Raw genomic sequence first — 27416 nt, 5'->3', positions numbered from 1 at the left:
CTTGATCTGACTGCAGCCAGGAGAGACTATATCTTCTACACTGGGCAGAGCTTGAGCACTAGAAGCCCCCAAAGCCAGCTTACACAGTGACACACTCCCTCCGACAAGGCCACACCTCCTAATAGTAGCACTTCCCATGGCCTAAGCATCTTCAAACCACTATGCATAGGCTACACCCTGTACTCACTCTGTCTTCACTGTATCACCAAATGGCAGAATGGTGTTCTCAGAGAGGAGCACATAGTGAGTGAGTGCTCCCAGCCAGAGTTCTGACCAGCCCCTGAACACAGGGCTTTGAACAGCTAACACAGGTGATACATAAAGAAGAGAGTCTAGCTTGTAGGCGACTGAGGGACTTGGGCTTAGCTCCCATAGACAACTTACTGGTGACTGAGATCCTGGGCATTGGCAGATGGTATTTTAGGGCTTTGGGGCAGATGTGGAAAAGGCCAGGGTCGGAGCCAAAGCCGTGGGGTTATTTGAGATAGGTGTTGTGTTGACCTGACCAAGGTCTTCTGAGTTGGTGAGCCAGCAGCTCTGCCTGGCCTTCTAATTTGGCTGAATTTCCCCACCTTCTCTTTAAGCATGGCTCCTCTCCCTGGTAAAAGAATACCCAGTCCAATTCTACTTAAGAGAACTGATTTCTTCATAGAGGAGGAAGGAGGAATCTTGGGCAGGTAGGTAGCAAGACCTATGTTGAGCTGGCTGCCTTTTAGGGCAGAGGATCTGGGTTGTTGGGAGCACAGGAGAGGGTTTCAAATGCACTAGAGTTATTTGTCAGGCTGGGAGAGACCCAGGGCTTAATCTAGAAAATGGACCCTTGATCGCCATGGTCACCATGGTCTGATTCTAGCGCTGTGATCTTCTGATGGGCCTAGGATGGAATCTGTCTTGATGCTTTGGCTTCCAGTCTGAGAAGTGAGGTGGATGATACTGACCAATGAACTGGACACATATCAGGTGCTTAAGAACACGTGTGCACCATGAGAACACAAGAACATGGCCTACAAAATCGACTGACAGAGACCCAAGGGGGCTTGCAGAGATCAGGGAGCCTGTAGGGGTTTGACCTAGGTCCTCTGCATATATGTATGGCTGAGTAGCTTGGTGTTCTTGTGGGAGCCCTAACAGTGAGAGTGGGGGTTGCCCCTGACTCTTTTGCCTACTCATGGGACTCTTCCTCTTCCTGGATTGTCTTATCCAGCCTTGATGTGATATTATGTGCTTGGTCTTAGTGTAGCTTGTAATGCCCTGTTTGGTTGGTATTCAGGAGGTCTGCTCTTCTCTAAGACAGGAGGTGGAGAGGGGGTGGATCTAGGGGCAAGGGCAGGTAGGGGAAGGGGAAACTGAGGGGGGGGGAGAAGAGGAAACTGCAGTCAGGATATAATATATAAGAGAAGAAAAGAGAGTGTATGTCTACCCCACACCTTAGGCCAGGCAAAGAGTACCTCTATATATGAGGCTTGCTTGCATCAAGGATGGAGAAACAGGGGGTAGCAGGGGGGTCTTAGAAGGAGGCAACCTGGTAGTTTTATTTCACATTTTTCTTCAGTACATGGGAAGCCCTTGTTCAGAATAAGATGAATACTGGAAGGCTGAAATGTCTGGCTGAAATCCCCCCCCCAGGGGGCGCCCCCCGCCAGGAGCTGCTTGGAAAGGTTTCACCAGCCCTCCCAGGGGTCCTTCCTTGTCCCCTGTTCCCACGTGGAAGTGGCATACTATGGTTTTCAGGGGCTTCCCTTCCCGTCTTCACACAGCCTGTGAATCTCCCTGATGGTGCTGCCTAGATTTCCAGGGTAGAATGCTTTCTCCCAGCCCAGGGCTGGAAGAAGTGGCCCCATGCAGTCTTCAGCTGGGGCTTGACATCTGTGTTTCGGGGGGAGGGACATCTGTGGAGTTGCCAGGTCAGAAGACAAATGGGCTTGGGATTGACTTTGACTGTTCTGATTGTTCCCTGCGTAAGGGTGGAGCTGCTAATGTCCCCACTACAGTGTGTAGTGTAGGAAGGTCCTTGAAAGAGCCTTACTGGTAAACAGGCCTGTCTCACCCATCCTGCCTGTGGCTCTTCCAAGGTTTTCCTCTGCATCTGGGTGGCAGGTGAGGCCTCCCAAGAGAGGCCCATTGGGCAGCTGTAAGAATAGACTCTGTGGTTGGCTATGGCATTCCTGGTGAGAGCTCTTGGATCTGGCCAACTCCTGCCCCACCTGGGTAGATGGAGACACTGAGACTCAGTGGCCCCATAGATACCTGAGTCAGTGGGACACTGCTGCTTCACAGATGTGCCCTGCACCAAGGCCTTCAACCCTGGGCTCTCCAGAGTGATGGCTAGCTTGCTTGATTCAGAGGGAAGGGGTCATTCTGGGTCTGGAGCTTATGGTCCCCTGTCCCAGATGTGGCTACCTACCTGACAGCTGTGGCCATTTGCACAGTAGGCATGCTGCCATCTGCAGAGCTTGGTTGTGGGCCTCTGTAAGCTTAAGTAGGCCGTTCTAATTCCCTCTGGCCCAGCCAGGCCTCTTGAGAGCCTCGTAGCCCCAGAGCTTCTGATTTGCTAGGAATTTGGGACGAATGCTCTTTCTGATTAGTGCAATCAAAATGGTCTCCAGTCTCCTGTAGCGTTGCCATCTCCATCCCCTTCCCCAGGGACAGCATGTCACACCTTTGTACAACCATTCTCTGAAGGGCTGCAACCTTTTGATGAAGTTGTAATGGAGCAGGAAGTCCTGCTTAACTTTAGAGACTCGAGTTAAGGTCTTGTCTAGCCTGAACGTCCATGGGACAAAAGTAAGCATTAGCTTTGTGGATCCCTGGGAACCTCTCCTGCTGAAGGCCAGAAGAGCCAGGCCTTTCTAGAGCCAGATGGAAGGGGTAGAGATGCCCCGCAGAAGCACTTGCCTTCCCAGGAGCCTGTGACTTTGCTGCAGGAGGCACCCTCTTGGGAAGGTTGCACAGCCTCTCTAGAATATTGTGCATCAAGACCTGTGAGCCTGGCCACTGTCCCCCACGTCGTACCAGCTACACCACCCTGCTTAGAATCTTTAAGCCAAACATAGAGTTGTCATTGCTGGGGTCTGGGAATGCAAGCACCACAGATGTGCACTCTAGCTGCCTTTCCCATCAGAGTCCCTGTGCCTAGTGTGCCAAGATGTTTAACATCAGCATCTTTTGCACTCATCCCCTCATTCAAATCCCAGCAGTGTGCTTGCTGTGTGACCTCAAGGGTATGGTTTCATCTCTGTTCCCCCACCCCCACTTTGTTTTTCTGTGTAGTGAGCGTGGTTACCCCACCGACACACAGGGCTGTGTGGGATTGCATATCATGCATGGGGTGGAAACTACAGGGATTTACTTACTTGCTACTGTTGAAAAGGTTTTCCCACGACTTGCTCCCCACACCAGCATCTTTGCTCGCTGGTACCTCCTATGAGGGCCAGTGTATCACACAACAGGGAGCTGAGAGTTCAGATCCATCCATGGCCTCGGGCTGAGCCTCTGCCCCGAAGCATGTGGGTTTTGAAGGGATGGCAGCTTATACCCTGTTCTAGAGTCCATCTCCACACCTGGGCAGGTTACGGTAAGGTAGAGGGGGAATGCCTTACCAGAAGCTGGCCCGCCTCATCTGCCCTGGTCCTAAGCTGATTAATTTGCTCAGCAATTACTAACGTTCTGGTACCTGGCTAGGTTCTGGAGACGGTGGGGGCCAGAGGCAGATGCAGATGCAGGTCCTCACTCCTGGAGCACTCAGCCTATGGAAAGGCTTCCTGGAGGAGGAGAGCTTAATAATCATGAGGTGAAGTCAACACTGAGTAGAAAGGAGTGTCCCAGGCTGTGATGGTTCATATATGCTTGGCCCAGGGAGTGGCCCTGTTGGAGTAGGTGTGGCCTTGTTGGAGTAGGTGTGTCACTGTGAATGTGGGCTTTTAAGATGCTCATCCTAGCTTCCTGGAAGCCAGTATTCTGCTAGCAGCCTTCAGATGAAGATGTAGAACACTCAGTTCTAGCTGCACCATGCCTGCCTGGATGCTGCCATGTTCCTGCCTTGATGATAATGGACTGCACCTCTAAACCTGTAAGCCAGCCTCAAATGTATGTTGTCCTTTATAAGACTCGCCTTGGTCATGGTGTCTGCTCACAGCACTAAAACCCTAACTAAGACACAGGCATGTGAATCACATGCGCAAAGGCCCAAGTGACAGCCATGGTAATGAGGTCTTGGGAGAAGGGCTGCCTGTCAGAGCCTAGCCCACCAGAGACCAAGCTGTAATGATGAGGATGGGGAGGACCAGGCCTCCAAGGAGACAGGAGCTCTGATCCCAGTGTGGCTGAATGGACCATGAGCACCAGGCCAACTTCTGAATTTGAGTGTCAGAGCTGTGGCCTTCACCTGCACAGACAATTAGATCTAGAAAGCCTGGTGACAGGTGACAGACTAGGGGGAATGAGACCCCAGGCTAGGCCACATCAAGGGTGGGCTGTCTTGTCCTGCTTGGGTAGAAAGACTTGATAATGCCTCTGTGGGAAATGGGGCACTGACTCTGTCCTCTCATTTTCCTCAGGTGATTTTGACTGCCAGAGTCACAAGGCCCTTTCCTTCCTCTTCTCCCTCCCTCCCTGTGGCGAATCACCTCCCCTCTGCCATCCTGCTGCTATGTGGTCTCTGTTGATTGACAGTGAACTGGGCCTGAGAGTTTGTTGGGTTTTGTTTTCCTTTCTGATTATTCTTGGCTCAGGGGAAGGCCAATTGCTTCTGGACTGCTCTCTGCTGGCTCTTTTGAAAGCGTGGACCTCAGTGGGAGTTTCCTGGTTTCTAGACTTAAGGCCACTGAGGAAGCCTGAGTGTGTTTTGATGAGCAGATGAGGGAAGACCAGACTTAGAGCTGCTCTTTAGGTCTCCGGGCTGCTCTGCAAGGTGTTGGTTTCTTGATTCACACTGGGTTGAAATAAAACCCTGGGGTAGAGCAAGGACAGCCTCAGTGTCATAAGACACTAAGACCCTTCCCACTGAGCAGTGATGACCTGCTATGCCCTCCAACAGCATCTTGAGAAGAGCTGGCCTGGCAAGCAGATGCTGGTGGAGTGTGAGGAAGTCCTTGGTGTGCTTGCTGAAGCCTGACAGTCATGCTCAGCAAACCCCAGGGCCCCAGTGTCAGGTTATTCTTGAATGAGCTCCACAGAAGGTGGGGAGACAGGCTCAAAGGGCTTATATTGCTAGCTTGGCTTTATCCCCTCCACAGTCATGTTGGCCAGGCCCTGTTCTTTATGGGGCTTACAGTCTAGTCTAGTGACCTCAGAGCCTCCCTAACTAGATGTCTTGCATGGCTTTCAGAGTGACAGTGCCTCAGAGGATCACCTGCTGATCTTTTGAGGTCACCAGGGTTGGGGATAGTGATGAGCAGAAGACCCAGGAAAGCCCTGGGCTTGGGCATGAGGTGTGTGCTGCTGAGTATGACGCCAGGAGGGCCTTTTAGATCCGTACCTCAGTCTCCTCAGCATTAAGGGGCAACAGTTATTATGGTCTCTTCCTGTGATGTGTCAGTGAAGGTCAGATGGCCCTTCGTGGCATACAGTCAGCAGAATAGATACCCAGCAGCCTTTTGAGATAATCACAAAATGAGGACCAGTCCCTAAGACCAAGAAGACCAGAAGTGAGACGAAATGCTGGGTGACAGGAAAGAGTGGAAGAAATGCATGCTGACAGGAGCCTGAAATGGCTGTCTCCTGAGAGTCTCTGCCAGAGCCTGACAAATAGAGGTGGATGCTCACAGCCAACTATTGGACTGAGCGCAAGGTCCTCAATAGAGGAGTTAGAGAAAAGACTGAAGGAGCTGAAGGGGTTTGAGCCCCATAGGAAGAACAACAATATCAACCAACCAGACCTCCTAGAGCTCCCAAGGACTAAGCCACCAAGGAGTACACATGGCTCCAGCTGCATATGTAGTAGAGGATGGCCTTGTCATGCATTAATGGGAAGAGCGGCCCTTGGTCCTATAAAGGCTCAATAGATGCCCCAGTGTAGGGGAATCAAGGGCAGGGAGGTGGGAGTGGGTGGGTGGGTAAAGGAACACCCTCACAGAAGCAGGGGGAGGGAGGAGGATGGGATAGGGTGTTTCCAGGAGGGGGGGAAACCAGGAAAGGGGATAACATTTGAAATGTAAATAAAGAAAATATCCAATTAAAAAAAAACATAATCTCTGGGAAAATGTTTAAAAAAATAGAAAAAAAAAAAGAAAGAAAGAAAAAGAAAAGAGTGACTAGGGCTGCTGCCTCAGGGAGTTTCTTGCTTGGTGGTTCCTGCCCTCTGGGCAGGGCTCCTGTGGGCCAGGCGCACATCAAAGTGCCCAGAGCTGTGGGGACCCCGCCCATGCTGTATGCTGTGGGCTGTTCCACAGAGGGTTTCAGTTGTAATCAGGACTCCTGACCAGCATGTCGCAGATCTGAGCTCCCTGAAACCGCTTCTGTGATAAAAAGCTACTGAAGCTGCTTTTTGGCAGGACAGAAAGGAGCCCGCTAGCTTGAGAAGACCCAGGACGGAGGCCCGATTTGGCCCATAGCATGTATGGTTTGGCAAAACATTTGTGCTTTCTGTGTTTTGGTTTCGCCATCTGTGGGAGAGGGACACCATTTAGACCATCTTGGGAACTTGGCATGTGAAGGATTGAGAGAACCCTGTGACATGGTTCACGCACGTGACTGTGGCTCTGGGTCCTCTCCAGTGCTTTCTGACCACAGATCAGGAGACTGGGGACATGGGATGAGGTGGGATCTTAGGTGGTCACTTTCTTGCTGTCTGGCTTCCCCAACCTCACATCATCTCAGTGGTCCCTAGCAAGATAACCTCAGGCCTTTGACTTGGAAGCCCAAAGTCCCACTGAGAGTTAAGAGGACAGTGTCACATGGACTCTGTACCCCTAAACAAGGACTGGATGGTGTATCCTCTTAGTGAAAGTAGGGGTGACTTGTGAGCATGCAGTCAGAGTCAAGAAGACCCCTGTCTGGCATCATTGTGTTGATTTGTTGATTATTTAGGTCCTAGCAGTGAGTTTGTTACATGGTATGCACTCTGCCCAAGACTGTCCAGTTCTCACACTTAGGCAGACAAGGACAGAGCTATGAGCTTTGTAGTCTTGGGGAGGAGCTGAACCAAGTGCAGGGTTCTACAAACCTACTTGGAGGCAGTATGGTGTAGACAGATGTCTGAAGTCTAATGAAATAGCCAAGAAATGGGGTAGTATATTAAATAATGTTCTATTGATAGGAGAGACACCATAACCAAGGCAACGCATAAAAGGAAGTGTTTAATGGGGGATGGGGGGTTGCTTACAGTTTCAGAGGGTGAGTCCACGATCAATATGGCAGGGAATGTAATAAGCTGGCAGGCAGGCATGGCTCTGGAGCAATTGCTGAGAGCTTGCATCCTGAGCTAAAACAGAGAGTGTACGGGCACAGGTCTAGTTCTGGCATGGGCTTTTGGAATCTCAAAGCCCAACCCCAGTGACACACCTCCTCCAATGAGGCCACACCTCCTCATCCCTCTTCCTAAATAGTCTACCAACTGGGAACCAAACATTCAAAAATGGGAGCCACTCTCATTCAAACCACCACAGGTGATGGAAGGGCAGAGGGTGGCAGGCAGGGCACAACCTTTGCAGAGGTCTGGTTGGCCCGAGCATGGCAAGAGGCATGGTCCAGAATTGCAACAGTCCTCAGGAGGGAGAGGTGGAACCATATACAGAATTAGAACCTAAGTATTCAGGCTGGAGTACCCGGAGATTGTCCACCTTTCAGCTTCTGAGCCTCAAGGGACTTGATCCCAGGTAGGAGGGTGAGCCCCACCTGGTGGCCTGGGCCATGGACCGGGACAGGGTGATGATTCCATTCTGAACAAGGTAAAACTGACTTTGAGGTCCCTTCCAGCTGTCACACTCCAGCTCCTCAGAAGCCCCCTGGGATAGCAGACTATATGAAATATAAATCAATAGGTTAAGACCACACTTGTCTCCTGTCCAGCGCGGCTCTGTCACTCTGCCTGCCTCCTCTGTGTTTGGCGGATCATCTCTGACTTGGGCAGACCGTAGGCTGACGGGAGAAAATCGCTTTGTTCAGAGAGAGGTAGAGCCAATCTTGCCTCCGTTGACAAGGCTCCGCTTTTCTCTTTAATCATCCCTGCCTCTCGGCTATGTGCTGTCCCAGCTCCCAACACCCCAATCCGCCCCCCCCACTCTAATCATCAGGGAAAAAACAGATACTTGATCAGTCAGCCTCTTGGGACCTGCTGCCTGCAAAGTTCTGCTCTTGATGAGGGAGGAACAGAGCGGGGAGCATGGTCAATGTGGTAGCCCAAATTAAGGAGGCTAAGGGTTTCTACCAGAACCCAGTGTGTCCAGGTTCACCTCCCAAGGTTCCCATGACAACGGGACTGTTAGGTGTTGGTAATATGGACTGGCAGTGAATGAAATGGAATTTGATGTACATGAGAATCCAGCCGCTAGCAGAGTAATTGCAGATCAATCTCTGTCTCCCCCCAGGCTGCCCGACCATCTCTCTCTCTCTCTCTCTCTCTCTCTCTCTCTCTCTCTCTCTCTCTCCCCTAAGCATAGGTTTTGAAGAACATTTGAGTGCTTTGAAACACATTAATTTCCATTTTTTTTTTCTGAACAGTTGTATTTTCTTTCCTGCTACTTTGTCATGCCTCCGCACCTGTCTTGAGTAGTTTAACAAATAAAAGTGTCGGCTGGTGATTTATAGACCCCTCTGGCTGTCACCCTCACCTCCCAACCCCTGTCATCACTCTGGAGTCCAGGACAAGGAGTGACAGCACGGCCTCAGGGTGACTTCCATGTGTTGCAGGGGATGTGTTGATGCATTGATGTACAGCCCTGGTTTCAGAAGCTTGCCAAACACACTTGCTGCTTGCTTTGTTTACTTTCTTTATTGCAGTGGCAAAATATCTGGCAGAAGAAACACACCAGATGAAAGGTTTGTGTTAGCTCACTGTTTGAGGATACAGTCCATATCTGTGGGGCAGGCATGGTGGCAGGTGCGTAGGCAGCCTGGTGGCATTGCTGGTGGTCAGCTCATGCTCTCCTTTGTATAGAGTCCTGGGCCCCGCCTATAGTGTGGTACCAATACCTCAAGATCTTCCCACTTCAGTTAGTCCAGTCTTGACAAGTTCCCATAGACATACCCAGAGACTTATCTCCTAGGCGACTGTGGATCCTATTCAGTTACAAGTGTTGACTGTCAAGGTGTGCATTCTGGGATCAGAGTCCTGCAGAATGTCTGGCTATCCTTTGGGATTGTCTGAGGCTAGGTTTAGTGATTCCTACAGAGGGGTAGTTACGTGGTACTCTCATGAGTTGGGATGTCTCCAGAATCATTCTAAAGAGAAAAAGGGAGTTTCCGAAGAAGAGACTAGGTCCAAGTCTCAGTGTTATGATACTCAGGAAGTGGGGTTTGAGAGATCCCACACCCCGGTAAAGTGTCACTGTCTTTCTCTCTTGGAACCTTGAAACCAGCTGATGTCCACATTTTCCTTTCTGTTGACACCACAGGTCATCTTGATCCTGACAAAGTACTACCATGCAGACATGGGCAAGGTTCTGGAAAGTTCTCTGTGGAGGTAAGTCAGCCTGCTGGGCTTTTCTTGTCTTACGCCTGTGTGTCATCATCTCCCAGTTTCCCGACTGAGGCTGCAGTCCTACCCAGGACAGCGGCTTCTGCCCACTAGTGGGGCCCACCGCTTCTCAGTGGCTGGAAAGGCATAATGGAGAGGTTGAGAGCGGATTAGGAGTTTCGTCATGGGGACAAAGGGCGCTGGCAGATGGACAACCGTTTGGACCGCTTCTCCCCTCCCGCTTCTTTTCTGCCCGTTGTTTTCTCCTGTTTCTTTCTGCCTCCTCCCCGGAGGAGGAGGCTGGCAGCGTGAATCCAGGTCACTGCACAATATCTCTGGCTCTGCTCTGGGCTCTATAGGCAGCTCCCAAGCCCCCCCCCCCCAAAGCTCAGGCTGGCCTCATTGTTGGGGTATTTTGCTTTCTTTCCGGCTTAGCCAAAGAACTGTAAATAAATAACCCACCCAGGCGGGATATCTCTTTATATGTGAAACATGAATTGGACCCAAGGACATCAGACTGTCTTTGATGTCTGAGAGGAGGGAGGAGGAGGAGGAGGAGGCTGCAGAGCCCATTTTGGCCATTATCATCCTCAGCTCTGCTCGGAGCATGAGGCCTCTTCGGCTCTGGGGGAAGGGTATCGTTCCTCCCATGAGAATCTTGCCCCTCCAGTTATTCTTGGTGTGGGATCATTTTGTCTTCTCTGTGTGTTTTTCCAGTAGTGATTAATTCATTTCAATTTGGATTTGAAAAATACCTGCCAGTTGGGACCGTTTGTTTGTTCGAGATAGGGTCTCGTTCTGTATCCCAGGCTAGCCTGGAAACTTATCATGCAATTTCCTGCCTCTGTCTCCAGAGTGCTGGACCAGGCCTGCATCCCTGTGCCTGGCTCATTAGGATGACTTACAGGATGAGCCACTTGCACCTCTGGGTCGTGGGGATTCTCTTCAGTTTTGGCTTGGCTCCTATTAGTGGGATTTGACATCCCGCCTTTCTTATCTCTGTGGCCTGTTAGGAGAGTGTTCAGAAGGTGCCTGGAGGTGGATTTTTTTCTGTGATGACAGTGTTCCTTGGAGTCAACTGCCCAGGTCACTGTGGTATACTTAAAGCCCCTTGGGTTTTTGTTATTGCTTCCCTAACTTAGCTAAGGGCTAGCTCCCTTAGCCAGGAACTCGTCTCCTGACAATACTGAGAAAAGCGGTCAGCCATGGGCCATGTTCCTGTGTGGGCTCAGCTTTCCTGGGGTGGCTCTGATGCTCCCAATGTGTCCTGCTGCTCTGGCTCTTGAGGCCCCTTGAGGAGGGGGAACGAGGCTACAAAATGAAGGAGGCATTAAATTCCAGTGGTGGGCCAGTGAGGTAGCTCAGTGGGTAAAGGCATTTGCCAGTAAGCCTGACAACCTGAGTTCAATCCCTGGAACCTACATAGTGGAAGGATAGAACTGACTCCTGCAGGTTGTCCCCTGACTTCCACCCATGCGCCACAGCACACATACGTGTCTACACATCTAAAATGCACAGATGGATAAGACATAAAATCCTAGGAGCTCTTAGCTTCACTAGAAGTTTGGCTTCGGGGCATCACCTGGGACGGCAAGTGCATAGAGACACGTTCACCTTCCTGCTATGTTGACAGTCTCCTTGTGCTACGTGAACAGAGTTAGCCATCATTGCTCCTGTGCAGTACACAAAACTCCTCGGCTACCCCAGACTTCAGACCCCAGCAACCGGGCTTCTCTGTTAACTACCCCCTTAGATACCTTCCCTAAAAATTTCCAGAATGCCAGCTTCCTCCACTCACGGTGGCCTCTCAGCCTGGCTAAAGGTGCATGAAGTGGGACTGTCTGGAATGGTGTCTGGTGTTTGGGTCGCGAGCTGCTTCCCTGGGGCAGTCAGGCTTTTGCAAGGTGTTTCCTAGATGTAGGTACTGATTGTTAAATGAAACAAATAAATGAATAAAACAGAAATGAAAAGGAATATTAGTTCTCTAAGGAACTTTGGAAGAGCACGTTTATTGCAGATAAAGGGAAGAGTTAGAGGCAGGGGGCATCTGGGAGAGTCCAGAGTGGGCGTGACCAGACTGAACGATTCCCTGTGGGGAGAGGGAGAAGGGAAGGGAAGGGAGAGGCAAGAAAAGAAAACTAGGTGTAGCAACCAGGAGGCCCAAAGGTAGAAAGGGACTGAGGGCTTGTGGGAAGAACCTGGAGACCAGTGTCTACTTTGATGTGTTAAATAGGCACCACAGCCATTTGCCCTGGGTTTGAGACCTAACTGGGACCTCATGGAATATGGAGGACAGAGAAGGTTACCTGGGTTCAGGACTCCTGAGTGACAGGCTCTAAATTCTACAGAAGCCAATAGGGAGTCCCGGAGGCCAAAGCACCCTGTTCGAACCCTGGGCCAGGTAGACTTTCTTCACAGAGCCTCTGTTTCCTCATCTGTGTGAGGCCGGTCAAATGGAGGAGAGGGATGAGGTGGCTCACAAAACATCCCCGAGCACAGTAAGTCTAAATTTGGATTTCCCCCAAAGCGAAGCAACAGATCTTAATTTTTCTCATCTCGTCACTGTCTCTCCACCCAGACGTTTCCTCGGCTCGATTAAAAATGCATCCAGAAGCATTAGTCATTTCCAGAAACTTCCCCCATCTCCTCGGCGGGTGCAGCGGCTCTCTGGGTTTCTATGTTGCTTTTTCTGTGCTGATGTGCTTGCACGGAGTTAACAGTCTGAGAAGCCTGGAGCTGAAGTTTTGCATTCCTTTCTCTGTTGCTCATAAACCAGGCTTCCACTCTGCATACTGTGAGGCCTGCCCAGCCATTACTTTCCTGGCTGCTTCCGGGCCTTTGAGCTGATTCTTCCAGGCCTTGGCCTCCTGGGGAGGGTCCAGTGCCCCCAGCTCCCACCTGGGGAGCATCTAATGCTCACAGCACTAGTATGACATTTCATCTAAGCTTTACCCATTTGTCAGTATTCCAGCATCCTTTCGATTTCCGGTGAGGAACAGTTTCCATGCTGCTCCGATCATATTTTCTCTTTGGAATCTCATCTGCTCTTGTATTTCTCCCCACACTGGGACAGGGCAAAGGGTACTGAGAGGCTGAGAGCACAGTGTTTGTGCTTTCCTGGGTGCTACCTACGTGTGCTGTCTGCACTTGAGGCCCATGGAATGTATGGTTCAGGTGCCAATGTCTGGAGAACACGTATTAAGCGGGGTTATTAAATACACACTTATTGAATGCACACCGATCCTCCCAAGAATTCTCCTGTGTAATCACAATAAATACATTTTTAATGACAGGTCTGGTATTTACATTCTGAAAATGGCTCTGGGAAATCGAAGCTGAATGCATTTTTAATTGTTCTGTGTTTAATGGGCCTCACGTCAGCAGCCTCTCCCTCACGGACTTCCTTGACCCATCACTAGCACCTTCTCTCTGCATCCTCTGCCGGACTTGGATCTGTGAACAGTACACTAGGTTGGGAGAGACATCCACATCTTAGGACCTGCTGGCTGGCACCAGGGAATTGAAGTCTCCTATCTCATTTTTCTCTGGGCTCACAGGGCCTACCTAAGGCTTCCTCATCCAAGCTAGAGTCAGCGCACTCTGTCTATCCTTAAAACTCTGGGCGCAGGGGCTACTGTGCTACTGGGACAAATGACCACAACTGAGGAACTTAAAACAACAGCCAGGGGCTCTCCAGGGTTCAAACCATGGTGTTACAGGGCAGAGTTTCCCCTGAAGACTGGGAAGGGAGGTCATCGTGTCCCTGCCAGCCCCTGGTGGCTGTGTCACTGAGACCTTGCTGCTGTGTGTTGATATGCACAATATGTGACAATACTGCCCAGGTGCATGTGGGCACGGTGTGCAGGTGTGCGTGCCTCCGTGCACACGTGCCTGTGGCAGCCAGAGGTCAATCCTCGGTGCCATTCCTTTGGAGACAGTCGCTTTTGTTGTCGTCTTGTTTTTAAGGCAGAGTCTCTCACTGGCCTGGAGCTGTCCCAGCGGGCTAAGCAGGCTGATCAGCAAAGCAGGGTCCTCCTGACTCCACTTCCCCACCTCTAGAAGTGTGTACCCCAGTGTCTGCATTGTTTACGTGGGTTCCAGGCATTGAACTCGGGTTCTCCCGTTTGCACAGTGGACACTTTACCAGCTGAGTTATTGAGTCAGTTCCCCTGCCTCTGCCTTCACATGACTGTCTCTCTGTGTATTCCTTCTAAAGACAGTGGCTGCTGGATTTAGGGTCTGAGCAGACGATTTGGGACATCTCATCTCGAGAATCTTAACTGAGCCACCTCTGTAAAGACCCCTGGTAATTTATGGGGTTCAGGACATGAATATCTCTTTGAGGGAGCTACCCCTCAGCCCATGACATGCTCCATCATTAAGCTCTGGGGATGCCATTGGTTTCCTAAATGGCAACTGGCTCTTGCCCTGTCCTCTGTTCCCCAGCCACACTCTTTTTGTCCCTCTTCATCCATGGCTAGATCCTGGCTGCCCTCCTCAGCTAGCTACCGTGTCTCCGCCCATCCTTTCCCAGAAGACCCATGGACTTGAAAAACACACAGTCTGGTGCCATGGATGGACTCAGTGCCCCCTCACGGCTCACATCTGCCATTCCAACCCTCTACTGAAACCCCTGATGGTCCAGATGTGGAGGCTGGCAGGCAGAGCGGGTGCTCTTGGTCTCTGAGGGTTTTGTGTGATATTTGTATCTGCTCTGTAACAGCGCTGTAACATGAGATAAAGAGAAATTCACAGCACAGTGCTGTGTCTGCTACCACCCACCCTCCTCTCTGGGAGAGTGTTGCTGGGCCCTTCCATGCTTCTGGAGCCCCCACCCCCACCCCCAGGCAAGGCACAGAGGCAGTCAGGGTCGTGACTGACTGTTGGAACAGAATGGGTCCCAGGAATGGGTTTTGTGTGTTAAAACTCGGCCAGCCCTACGGACACACTGAGATCAGCCTCTCGGGAGCCCCTGCACAGTGCCTGGGGTTCATTTCTCAGCATTTTGTCCCCACTATTGTCCCCAGCCTTTTAAAACTTACTTTCCTAATGGCCTCCCACATAACTGAAGTTTCACTGAAGGGCTCTACATGTATTTTTTTTATGTGGGATTCACATCTTTCAGGCCCGTCGAGAACCAGTGTTGGCCACCTGGGGGTGCTGTTTTACCCCACTGAATGTGCTTGGTGCAGAGAAACCAGTTCAGCCTTGCATCTCTGCCCAGGACTCAGAATGTAGATGATATGCTGATCAGGATGCCATGCTCTGAGATGGGACCTTAGGCTGCATTCTAAACAAGTGCTAGGAAATCCTGATACCGCTTGTCCATAGGACAACAGGCCTGTTGCTTCCAGACAACATGGGAGTCTCTGCAATGCTAAGCAGCCCACTGGTAGTATCTGGTCAAGCTGGGCTTTACCCATCTGGGTGTCTGTAGGTGTCTGTGTGTGCTGGCTCCTGTCTGGCGTGCACTTAGCATTGCCCCTCAGTTCTGACTTTATCATCCAGTTAGCACAGCTTCCCTAAGGAGGCCACTCAGTGTACAGAGCCCTCCCCCCATCCCCTGCCCCGACAAGGTTCTTTGTCACCTCTCTCATGGAAGTTTCTGTTTTCTTGCTTATACTGCTTCTGCTATTACTAGAACACAAGTCATGAGCGTGGAGACCTGTAAGGCCATACAGTTGATCACAGGATGCCATAACCAAGTACTGACTGGTGCTCGGGATGCATGTTGGCCTTGAATGTGTGGGTCGGTGGACAGATGGGTGAACTAATGAATGGGGATGATGGATAGATGGTATATAGATATGTGTATATGTGTATGTGTGCATATGCATGTCTGTATGGAGCTAGCTGGTTGGAACAATAGCTGGGTAAGTGGGTTGATGAGTGGATAGGTGGAAGGACAGACAGATGGGTGGATACATGGATGTGTGCCTGAGTCATAGGTGTGGTTTTAGGGAAACACTCCTGGGATCTTGAAGATTCTTTATGTTGATGAGGTCTTTATAGGAGAAGCCCAAGAATACAGTCAGTTCAGATGCTGTCAAGCAGGGAAAGGAGACAGGGCATATTCTGAGCCAGGAGAAAGCTGGCTATGGTCTACCTGCTTACTCCTGCCCTCCCCCCTGGGTTACAGCCTGCAGGATCTACATTGAAGGTGACTATTGAAGAAGGTGAATTTGAATTAGGGCCACACTTCCACGACCCAGAGGACTCTACCAGAACCACCCCTGTGGCATCCCACAGGTATATTAGACCTTGGGGCCTGCTACACAGGCAGCCAGGAGCAGCCTCAGTGGCACTGGAATGGGATGATCCAGGCTTCCCCTCCAGGCTTGGCTGGAACCTGTCCTCTTTGTCGGGGGTGGAGAGCATCTCTTTCTCCTGGCTTCTCCTTAATTATGGAATCTTTGACATATAGAGAAAAGTGCAGAATGCTGTAAAACACCAGCCTGGGGAGCGGTGGCAGAGGCGGGCTAGTGCACATTAAATCTCCATCAGTTCCTCCTAATCTACCTCTGATGTACTTAGTCTGACGTCCTGTGTGTTCCTAGGGTCAGCAGATGGGGGAGCAGGCACACCCCAGGTAAGTAGTGGAATTCAGGGTGTCACTATTCATCACGGCAGGGCCTCACCCAGCTTAGTTCATAGATGTTAAATGTTTCCCTCTCTGCAGGAGAGGTCACACTTTCTTAAAGACAGCAATAGATTCAGATAAAACTCACCCTTTGCCCTTCTGCTACGCCCCCGGCCCCTCTCCCCAGTGTCTACCTGGAAGCAATCTCCATCTTAAGCTTGGGGTGGACCATTCCAGTTTGCTTTATAGCTTACCTATAAAGCAGAAATTTAAACACATACGACAACATATAAATCACAATTTATATTGGTTCAGGACAATGCATGACTCTCTGTAATCAGACAACCAAACACTGAGCTTGTTTTAAAAATTGATATGAATAGCATCATCCCGCTCCAGGCATTTGATTTATGTTCTCGACATTCTGGTAATTTCCTCACGTTGCATGTGGATCCTCTCGGACGTGTGCGTTCTCCATTATGGAGCAGTGATCTTGATGCCTAGGGAGTTTGGTATTCCAGTCAGGGTTAGCAGCGAGCTTGGGAGCCATAGTGAACCCCCCGGGCTGCCTCTCCGGGCAGATATAGGGCAGGGCTGCCTGATGTCTCCTCTCTTTATCTTGCCAGCTTGTCAGTGGGGTTACTCACCCCTGCATATCTTTGACATCATCAGACCTTGCCTGTTCGTATTCAGGGGCTATAGGGCCATTACTTGATGCCCTCCTGAGATGGTATGTTCCTTCTCATGGCCACAGGTCTCCTCTGTATGACACAGGCACTGCTGTATACCCCTGCTTCTATCAAGTTGCTTAAGTCTTTTGTCATCCCTTCCTTTCCTTGAAAGGGGACCAAGCCATCTCTAGGACCCCAAATGTCAAGATGTATCTCTTCTAAATGTCCCCTCATCTCTAGCCTGGGGCCTTTTCCTCTTGTCAATACCCACAAAGACACTCTCTCCTAAGCATGCTTTATCTTGCCATATAAGTCTTTAAGCACCAATGTTCTGTTTGATAGTAATGCTGTGGTGTGGTGTGTTTCTCAGGAGTGTGCTGGTGCCTAACTTATAAATCTCAGAGCCCTGGGCTGACTGTTGGTGGCTTGTTTCAGGCAGGGCATGGCGAGCGGTCCACTTGAGACTGGAAACCCTGCTTCAAGCTGCTGCCTTGGGCCTTCTCCAGGTACACATCACCATGACAGGGACAGGACAGAGACCACCGTGATACATTTGCCACATGAGGGACACTGAAGCTCCCGAGGAAAGGCAGCCACTGGAGCCTGTTCCAGCGTTTTGCTCTGTGGCATCTGCTGAAACTTCCTGGGCCAGAGTAGGTTACAGGGTCATCTGTAGTGGTGAGAGAGGAGCGTGGGAATCAGGTATCACAGGAGGCAGGAGCAGTTCTGGAAGACCCTGCTGCGCACACTAGCAGGCACACTCAGCAGGAAGGAAGTCTAAGGAGACTGTTTAGTATCTTTCTAAATGCAGCCTGCTCCCCCATGCAGAGGTCCCAAGCAACGTTCCACCTTCCAACATCTCATAATCTTTCATATTTATTCATTTCATTTAAAAATTCTAATTGCCATTAATTTGTTTAATTTTCGTTTCTATTTTATTTTACATCTAAATGCAAATGCTCACATTTTGTTTTATTGTACCTTTTGTTCTGTTGATTAATTTCTTGAGGCAGTGTTCCACAAAGCACACTTTGGGAATCTGTTCTGTTGTTTGCTTTCATGTTCCAAGAGACCTGAGGTTTGAGATTTTTCCCTGTGACATCATTGCATTGGCATGGCATTGCGTTTAAAATCAGATTTGATTCCATCTCTCCATAATATCTCCCTCACACCTCATTTTTCACAGTCAGAACCCAGGCCTGACACACACACACACAGCACATGCTCTGCCCCTGAATGGCACCCAGTGTATATTTTCACAGACTGTGCCACGATATCATGGTCTGTGAAAGCCGCATGGGAGGGATCAGAACTCTGAAACTCTATAGCTGGGACAACTGCTCCCAACACTCCTCACTATTAAGAGGAGTGTGTCCTCTGTGGAGGCAGAAGCCATGTTGTGTATACTCCAGCTTGCTTTTCCCAAAGGAGAGGTGGAGAGAGCTGGAGGCAGGGTGTTCGACCTACAGCTGTGACTCCCAGGGGATACAGTGTATTTGTCAGTGACCCGGATGCCAGAACTGGCACAGCATGGGATGCTGATGGCTCTTTGAGAGCAGGGAACGCTGGGTAAGTGCAGCCACAGCTCCCAGAGAGGAGCACTGAAGGGCAGTGTGCTGAGGCCTGGTGGCATCTGGAGGGCACCAGCCTTGCCTCGTTGGGCTGGTGTTTCAGTGCCTTGCTGGGCTTTGGCATGGCCTGCTTGTATGCACAAAGAAGTTGACTTTGATCTTTGCTCAGTCCCTGTCCTTCCTGGAGATCTCAGGGACTTTCTGTCCAAGGATCCCAGTGGCTGGACCCAGACCCATTTCCCACAGCTATTACAAAGATGGCTTTTATCCCAGAGAGGACATTTGTCACAAAGACGTTGTCTGTAATGTTTGTGAATTGTTCAGGGGTCAGAGATCTCTTCTGTCTCCCCCATGGCTTTATCTCATTGCTTCTCATGAGCTCCCTCCCTACAGAGAGCTGAGTTAAACTCAAACAAGCCTCAGGGCAGGTAGGGATCGAAAGAGAGTCCCTGACTTGGAAGCTTTTGAGCCTAGTCAATAAATAATCATTTGATACGAAGCAGCAGTTGTGGGCCTGGTACACCTGCAATTCCAATACTTTGGAGGCTAAGTTGGAATCCAGACTGTATTGTACCTTGAGGTACAGACCAACCAGGGATGAAATTTATGAAAACTCAAAGACACCCTTCTGTGTTCTCAGTCCCCTGTAGCCCCTTATCCATCTATCCACCCATCCATTCATCCATCACCCATCCATTCACCCATCCATCCATCCATCCATCCATCATCCATCCACCCATCCATCCATCCATCTAAACTTCCTCCCCACCCCCATCCTCTTCCTCTACCTATGGTTCTCCATCCTTCTTACCTTTCCATTCATTTCTGCTCTATCATCTCTTTACCTATTTATCACCCATTCACCATCTGTTTCCTCACCCACCCTTCCACACCGCTATCCATCCATCATCTGCTTGTGTAACTGTCCATCATCCATGAATCCTTCTACCAAACTATGGGTTCACCCACCATTCCCCATTCCATCCACTCACTCAACCATCCATTTATGGGGTTTGAATGTGAAATGTCCCTCATTGTCTGGCCTGTCTGAGCACTTGTCCCTACTTCCTGTTAATTCTCTGCTTCCTGTGTATGAATTCAGTGTGACCAGGCAGCCTCTGCCACTTCCACCAGGCCTTCCTTGCCTGTTGCAGTTTCATCTCCACCATTATGGACTGTATTCCCCTGGAACTGTAAGCCAAAATAAGCCCTTCCTGCTTTAAGTTGCTCTTGTAAGTGTATTTTACTACAGCAACAGGGAAGTAACTAAGACAATATCCATTCATCATTCACGCTCTATCAACTCACCTATCCATGCACTCATGCATTATCTATTTATTTATCCATTCATCCATCTATTATCATCAAATATCCATCTATACCTGCATTATCATCCACCTATTCCCTTACCCATTCATCCTTCATTTATGAATTCTCCACTCGCCCGGCCATCATTAATCTATCATTATCTATTTATCATCCACTCAACCATCCATCTACCTATACATGCTTGCTCCACTTATCCGTCTACCCACTTATCCATTCATCATCTTGTATCTACCAACCCATCTACTGTCCATCCACTCATCCTCCATTCCATTCATCATTCATTCATCCTTTATCCTCCATCGTCCATCCACCCATCCCATTGTTAACCTATTCATGATTTTTCATTCACCATGTATACCTATCTAAAACTATCCAGGAATCCATCCCCCACCCACCCATCCATCCACCCACCCATGCATTCATTATTCATCTGTCATCCATTTATCTAGGCTTTCAGTTAGAGTAGACTGTGAGTGGTACCCAAGACTCTAAGTAGAGGGACAGGGATGAGGAAACCACCCATGACAGTGTGATATAGTCCTCACTGACATGAGACTTAGAAAAACAGGGAAGCTCTAAACATGTCACTCTACTAGAGAGGGTGGCTATCAAGAAGGACATCCTGGAAGAAGATTGTTTTCTTGACCAGGATGGCTCTGCCTGTGTAGTGCCCAGCCCAGTTTCTCCTCATCCCCATGGATGGCCCTCCTGCAAACCTCTGCCAAGTTTCAGTAGTCACCAATTCTTCAGTTACCCTAAACTACATCACAGAGAAATACCAAGGGCAGTATTGGCCCTTGAGGGTAATGACAGCATTGTGCTGTCCTATTCTGGCCAGGCCTATAATGTAGCCTCTTAGTTGACCTGACACTCAGTCTAATGGACTTCACCCTGGCCTTGGAGATGCCTCTCTTTCTTTCATCCCTCCTCAACCTACAGAATCCCAATATTTGACGATGGAGGATAAAGGATGAATGAATGATGAATGGAATGGAGGATGAGTGGATGGACAGTAGATGGGTTGGTAGATACACCAATTCTTCAGTTACCCTAAACTACATCACAGAGAAATACCAAGGGCAGTATTGGCCCTTGAGGGTAATGACAGCATTGTGCTGTCCTATTCTGGCCAGGCCTATAATGTAGCCTCTTAGTTGACCTGACACTCAGTCTAATGGACTTCACCCTGGCCTTGGAGATGCCTCTCTTTCTTTCATCCCTCCTCAACCTACAGAATCCCAATATTTGACCTGGTGTGCTGGAATGGCCACCCTACAGTGATAATTATACTGTGATATGACCATTCCATGTACGAAAGAGCTCCCAGGAGAAAGCTGGCCTGCAGGTCAAAAGCATGCTATTGATAGTTTTTGCCTGGAGTGGTTCCTGGTATAGGAGCCATGGCTTCTCTCCTACTATGATTGCAATTGGCCCAGAAGATGAGCCCTACCTCCTAGGTCCACATACAATGACTGTCTTAGATTCTCTTTTGAGAATAGAAGACAGCACTGGTGGAAAAGGTCCTGGTGGCCTGAGTCTTAGGCCAATGTTGAGCTCAAACCCTCCTTGGACATTGGGACCTCCCCCTCTTGAGTTGTCTACTACTGTTATCACCTACCCCTGGGCTGGGGCCTCCCTGCAGCCTCTGTTTCTTTTCCCAGAAGCCCTTCCCAGTCCCACATCCCACTCTGAGTGGTCAGGTGCCTCCGCTACTCCCAGGACTGGGGTGACAGTCAGTTATATGTTCCCTGTGTTATTACCCTCTGCCTCCTAGGATCTGGTCTTCCTGTGTTCTCTGCTCCAGCAGAGTCTCAGACCAGAAGTGAGTCTGGGGTCTTACTGAACTGAACAACACCCACAAGGTGTCACCCTGGCTTTCAGCACTCAGACCTCTCTGCTCCTTTATACAGGACACTGGGTAAAGCTATGATCATTTAGGGAGGACCTTGGAAAGAGTGTTGACAGATTTCCCTCTAGAAAATTCACCAAGAAAATCCCTGCTAAATATAACTTGTGATTACCACAGAACTCTTAAAAACTATAAAATAGATGAGGCATAAATGCAATCCTTGTGTTAGCCCCGCCCCATGAGATTAAAACTATTAATATCCAAGATGAATATTCTCTCCAGACTTTTTAAGATGCAAATATATACATGTTTTTATAAATGTTGAATCCCAAAGGAATTATGTATTAAACATTTTCTTATGCTCTGGCATGTTTTCGCAGCCGCTATTTTTAATGGCTGTATAATATACCCAGATCTAAAGAAGGTATCGTTTGTTTAACCAAGGTCTTGGTTTTGGATGTCTGAGTCACTTTCAATTCCCACTAAGGTGAAGAAGATGTGGAATGTTCAGAGCTGCAGCACCGTCCCTGTGCGTGCATCACCCTGTGCCTTGGAGTCTGCTTAGGCTATGTGCCTGGGCATGGGCATTCTCTCCTGCGTGCTGGGGTTTGGGGTCTGGGATTCTGATGTGTCTGAGCATGTGGCAGGTTTGTTGAGACTGCTGTTGATGCTACTGGGGAACCGAGAGCCTGAAGGGCCATTTAGATAAGAAGATAACTCTTCCTAGAGTGGCTGCCTCCTGGCTGAAGGAAGGCTTGCTTGGTAGGGTGGAAAGTGTTATGGTTCTGTAAACCCAGCTTGTGGGCAGCGGCCTCTGACCCCGAGCACCTTCACTCGCAACTGTTCTCAATGCTGTGATACGTGACAAAGCAACCAAAGGAAGAGTCTGGCGTTGGCTCATAGTTTGAGGGTGCACAGTCCCTCATGGTGGAAAAGCCGTGGCAGGTGCACGAGGCAGCTGGTCACATTGCAACCACAGTCAGGAAACAGAGAGAGGAAGAGAGGGAGAGTGGGGAGAGTGAGGAGAGTGAGGAGAGTGGGGAGAGTGGGGAGAGAGGGAGAGAGAGGGAGAGAGGGAGAGAGGGAGAGTGGAGAGAGAGGGAGAGAGGGAGAGAGGGAGAGTGGAGAGAGAGGAAGAGAGAGAGAGAGGAGAGTGGAGAGAGGGAGAGTGGAGAGAGAGGGAGAGAGGGAAAGAGGGAGAGTGGAGAGAGAGGGAGAGTGGAGAGAGGGAGAGAGGGAGAGAGGGAGAGAGGGAGAGAGGGAGAGAGGGGAGAGTGGAGAGAGAGGGAGAGAGGGAGAGTGGGAGAGAGGGAGAGAGGGAGAGAGGGGAGAGGGAGAGTGGGGAATGCTGGTGCTCAGCTCACTTTCCCCATTTTTCTCTGTCCCATACTTCAGTTCATAGAACGGTGTTACCTACCCATGGGTAAGATGGGTCTTCCCTTTTAGTTAAATCATTCTGGAAATTGCCTCACAGACATGCATGGAATTGTGTCTTCTGGTGATTCTAGATCCTGTTGAGGTGAAAATGGATGTTAGCCATCATACCTTGGCTCTGTATAAGCAAGCCTGTTGCCATCAGCTCTGAGCTTGCTGCAGCACATGGCATGATAGAGGTGACCCTCATCTTCTATCATGTTAGCCTGGGCTCATACACAGCCCCAGAACAGGGATCAGGAAGGTGGAAACACACAGGCTCAGAACTTGTATAGCATCCTTTCTGTATATTTCATTGGTAAAGCAACTCACAGAGAAGAAAATCCTGGGTTCAGAGCAAGGGTTTGTGTACAGGCAGAGAATCATTGCAAATGGATTTAACACCAGGAAGGAACTAACTGAAGCCATCGCTTCCATCATGGCTGAGGTATGAAGGAGAGGTCCATAGAGGTATATAGAAAAATCTAGGGGCTGGAGAGATGGCTCAGCGGTTAAAAGCACTGACTGCTCTTCGAAAGGTCCTGAGTTCAAATCCCAGCAACCACATAGTGGCTCACAACCATCCATAATGAGATCTGACACCCTCTTCTGGTATGTCTGAAGACAGCTACCATGTACTTATGTATAGTAATAAATAAATATTTGGGCCGGAGCAAGCAGGGACTGAGCAAGTAGGGTTGACCAGAGTGACCAGAGGTACTAAATTCAATTCCCAGCAACCACATGATGGCTTACAACCATCTGTACAGCTACAGAGTACTCATATACATAAAATAAATACACATTTTTTAAAAAAATCTATTTCCAGGCTTCTGAGACTGTCTTGGGGTCCAGGGATAGTACAGTGGGGTCCAAATGGCAAAAAAAAAAAGGAGCTGGGATGGTTTCAATCCTGGGGTGTTTTTTCTACGAATCAGGGTTTTTTAATGGGAACCATCTGGCCACAGACGTTGAAGGTGTCAGGGCCAACTCTGAGAATTGCTGGGGAGCAGAGGTGCCTGGGTGGCCTTTGAGACTTACATTAGTGATCCCATCACCACCATTTTGTTGAGTCTGGACCAGGGATGGCTGGGCCTTGCCTGACTCAGAGTTTCTGTTGGAGTTTCTCTCACTGTTCACTCTCAGCCTCTTGGAGGGGGAGGGGGAGTGTGTGACTCTCTGCAGCCCTTGTTTGAATGCAGGGGTTGATCTCTCCCAGGAGAGTGCTCCCATCTCAGACACTCTCCACAAACTTTTGTCTTTGGACTTACTGTGAAGGACATGCTGGAACTGAGAATTGTAAACCCATCCCCAGTGAGAGGTTGTCTGCACCACCCCTGGTGCCTGACTGAGGTAGAAGGGTAGGGTAGAGGTGGGCAGCATAGAAGCTAGACTCAGACATGGCGTGCTATACCAGGACAGGTAACTGTAGCCCAGCAGCCATGAGGCTTATGCATGTAAAGATGACTAGGGGAGTTACTAACCAGTGTCCTCTGACAGCTCTCCTTTAAGCATGGCATGGACCCAGGTTCCTTCTGTATTGTGGCTCTACTTACTCCCTACCCCTGACTAGGTCTGGGCATCCAGTCAGTGCCTGCCTCAGGCAGAGGAGGTCAGAACACAGGAAAGACAGCTCATGGGAGGTCCTGCTTCTTAGCCCAGCCTGGGTCACATGTGTACCCCAGTGCAAGGGAGGATCAGAAAGATCCTGTGCACCTGGGGATGGATTCGCCATGACCACCTGGCCATTGTGGCACTGTGCATATCGTGTTCAGCAGACCCATGTGTGAAGTTGGCTGCTCCATGGGCTGACTGTAGAACACTGGGAAATGTCTTCCTCAGTGCCCAAAATTCTCATCTGCACATGGTGACAGCAACAGTCCCCCTCCCTACAAGGTCCTATCACCTCTGATGCACAAGGCCTGGCTACACCCAGACCCCATTACCCAGGACCAGCTTAGACAAAGTGTCCTGGGCTCTTGTCTTGTTGATGAAGGTCAATGGGCATTGGAGGACCTGGAGAATTTCAAGAAGTTCTCCCTTGTCCAACCAGAGGCAGGTGTCACGGGACACAGGAGGCAGGAGCTCAAGCATGACTTTGGAAGGTGGCTTTGGTCCTCTGTACACCTGTCCCCACACCTTTTCCTGCCTCTGCTAAGCCACTGCTTTGTAGCTTAGAACCTGCTTACCAGCTAAGCTCACAGCAGTGCACCCCAGAGAGTGTGTCGGAATTCAGAACTCACCACCTGCCAGGCCTGTGTGGTATGTGCGATGCCACATGAAGCTTAAGTAGTTCACAGGCTTGGCACTGAGCCACCTGCCGCCTCTGCGCCCACCATCCCGAGAAGAGCAGGGGGCTACCTGTACTTTGAAATGTTTCACCAGCAGATGGCCGCCATCGCTTCTGTTTGGCTTTGTTTCCCTCAGTGTAGGCGTCTTCTCTGGCCTGGTGCCTGGTTCTCTCTTACACAGGCAGGCTCCGCTGCTCAGAGCCTTCCTCACCCATGCTGTGTTTGATTTAAAATTCTACTTGGGTCCCTATCAGGACTGCTGGCTCGAGCCTGTGGAAAGCAGTAGGCTTGTGAGATCAAAGGGGACAGTTTAACCCTATTCCACCTGCCCATCCATGGCTTCTCCATCTCTTCTGAAGTCAGAAAGTCCAGGCTTTCAGAGTGAAAATTTGAGTTCAAGCCCTTATTCTGCTTCTTATAAGCTGTGTGGCCTTAGGAAAACTGCTAGTTGTCTCTGATCCCTTATCTATGGAATGAGGATGGCTGTATGGCCTTGGATTGGGGGTCCAATTAATGGATGTAGAATGGATAGGCCAGTGCCCAGCTTCAATGTTTCTGACACCATTCTTTATCAGTCTCTGAGGAACTCCTGTTTCTTAGTGATGGGGCAGAGGGACCAGGTTTCTAATTCTTGTGGATCCCTCTGTGGAGTGGCATGGACCTCCAAAGTGACAGGCCCAACACTGCTCTCCACTATGTGGAGACTGAGCCACAGTCTTGCCTCCCAAGGGGTCCAGAACCTCTACTCTACAACCCTTTCCTGTCACCATGTTCCCATCATCTCTGTAGAAACAGCTGCTCTGATCTGCCCTTCCTGTCCTCTGTCTCCTATAAACTGGGGGAATCACAGTGTTTCCTGTACCCAGAGAGCAGGCTCCAGAGGGTCACTTGGAGAGGAAGGCAGCAGAAGACAGCTTGACCTCTGGCTGCTCTTCTGATCTCTTACTACTTTTTGGTGAAGTCGAGGGCAGGATGGGACTGACCTGCTGTATCTCAGCATGTTTGCTGTTGCTGTAACAAAATACCCAAGACTATATAAGTTACAAAGCACAGAGATTTATTTAGCTCAGAGTTCTGGAAACTGAAGGGCCACAGTGTAGCTCCAACACATGTTCCTCCAATGAGGGCCACGTCCTGCATTGTCCCAGCCTTTCATGACAAGACAGAACAGATGGGTGAATAGATCTCTTTTTTTTTTTCCTTATAAAGCTGCCAGTGCCACCTTAGGGGCCTCCATCATTATCCCAACACATGCATTTTAGAGGACATATGACAACATGGCAGATAGCTCTAGCCAAGCCCATGCTACCTTCTGCTACTTGCCCTACATTGTGTGCACGGTACACCACAGATCTACTCAAGCTGGTGTAACCACTCTTCTGCTATCCTCTATCTCTGCTCTGCCCCATCTCCTCCTTGCCTGAGGACTGAAACCCCCTCCATTCTCTTAGGAAGACCTAGTAGCCTGGACCTTTTCCTTCCCACGTGCCTTGTTTGGCTGTAGAGGGAGCACTTGCTGTGAAGTAGGAAATCCTGCCTTAGTCTGGTAACTCCCTCTCTGTCTGCCTTTGTCAGTCAGGGCTCCAGCGATGATTCCCTGTAAGGAAAGGGCCTGGGAACCCAGCTAGCCTGTTTGGACTGAAGTTTGCGCACATCCCGTGGCTCTGAGGTCAGCACAGAGCTGGAGAAGTAAATCAAGTCTAGTGCCCCTGTATGTTCACCCACGTGCAAAGCAGAGTGTCCTGTGGACTGACTGTGGGCCCCATGGAAGTCTTTGTCCATTTTGCTCAGAATTCCCACCTACACTGGGGCATGGGTACAGCTGCTTCTCTGCAGAAGCCCATATGTCACAGCTGGGATTTGGGTCACATTTCCTATGTGGTATGCTCAGACTCCCATCTCTCCTACATCTCAGCCTGTCCAGCCCCTAAAACTTCCACCCGGATACCTGCCCTAGTCATGGTGAGGTCCCCATACTCCCACCTTGCCCCTAAGCCCAACTTCTAAAGAACAGAACCCTTCCTCCTGCCCTGCTTGGAACTGGCCCCTGGCTTCCATCTCACTCAGAGGTCCATGTGATCCTTGGACATAGCCACTAG

General features: G+C 49.9%; 1 protein-coding gene across 2 annotated transcripts in view; it reads left to right on the top strand.

Moving 5' to 3' along the window:
* Sorcs2 (sortilin related VPS10 domain containing receptor 2) overlaps positions 1-27416 on the top strand; it is a 389043-nt gene that overhangs the window by 154482 nt on the left and 207145 nt on the right. For both annotated transcript variants that reach the window (XM_021162553.2, XM_029478093.2), the window contains exon 2: positions 9552-9619. In XM_021162553.2, the coding sequence (XP_021018212.1) occupies positions 9552-9619 (68 nt within the window). The remainder of the gene's footprint in view (positions 1-9551; positions 9620-27416) is intronic.

This window comes from Mus caroli, unplaced genomic scaffold, assembly GCF_978045245.1.
Source record: "Mus caroli unplaced genomic scaffold, Mus_caroli_1 scaffold_4, whole genome shotgun sequence".
Classification (NCBI taxonomy): Eukaryota; Metazoa; Chordata; class Mammalia; order Rodentia; family Muridae; genus Mus; species Mus caroli.
Note: the sequence above shows the minus strand (reverse complement) of the source record. Positions and strands in the feature narration are given on the sequence as shown.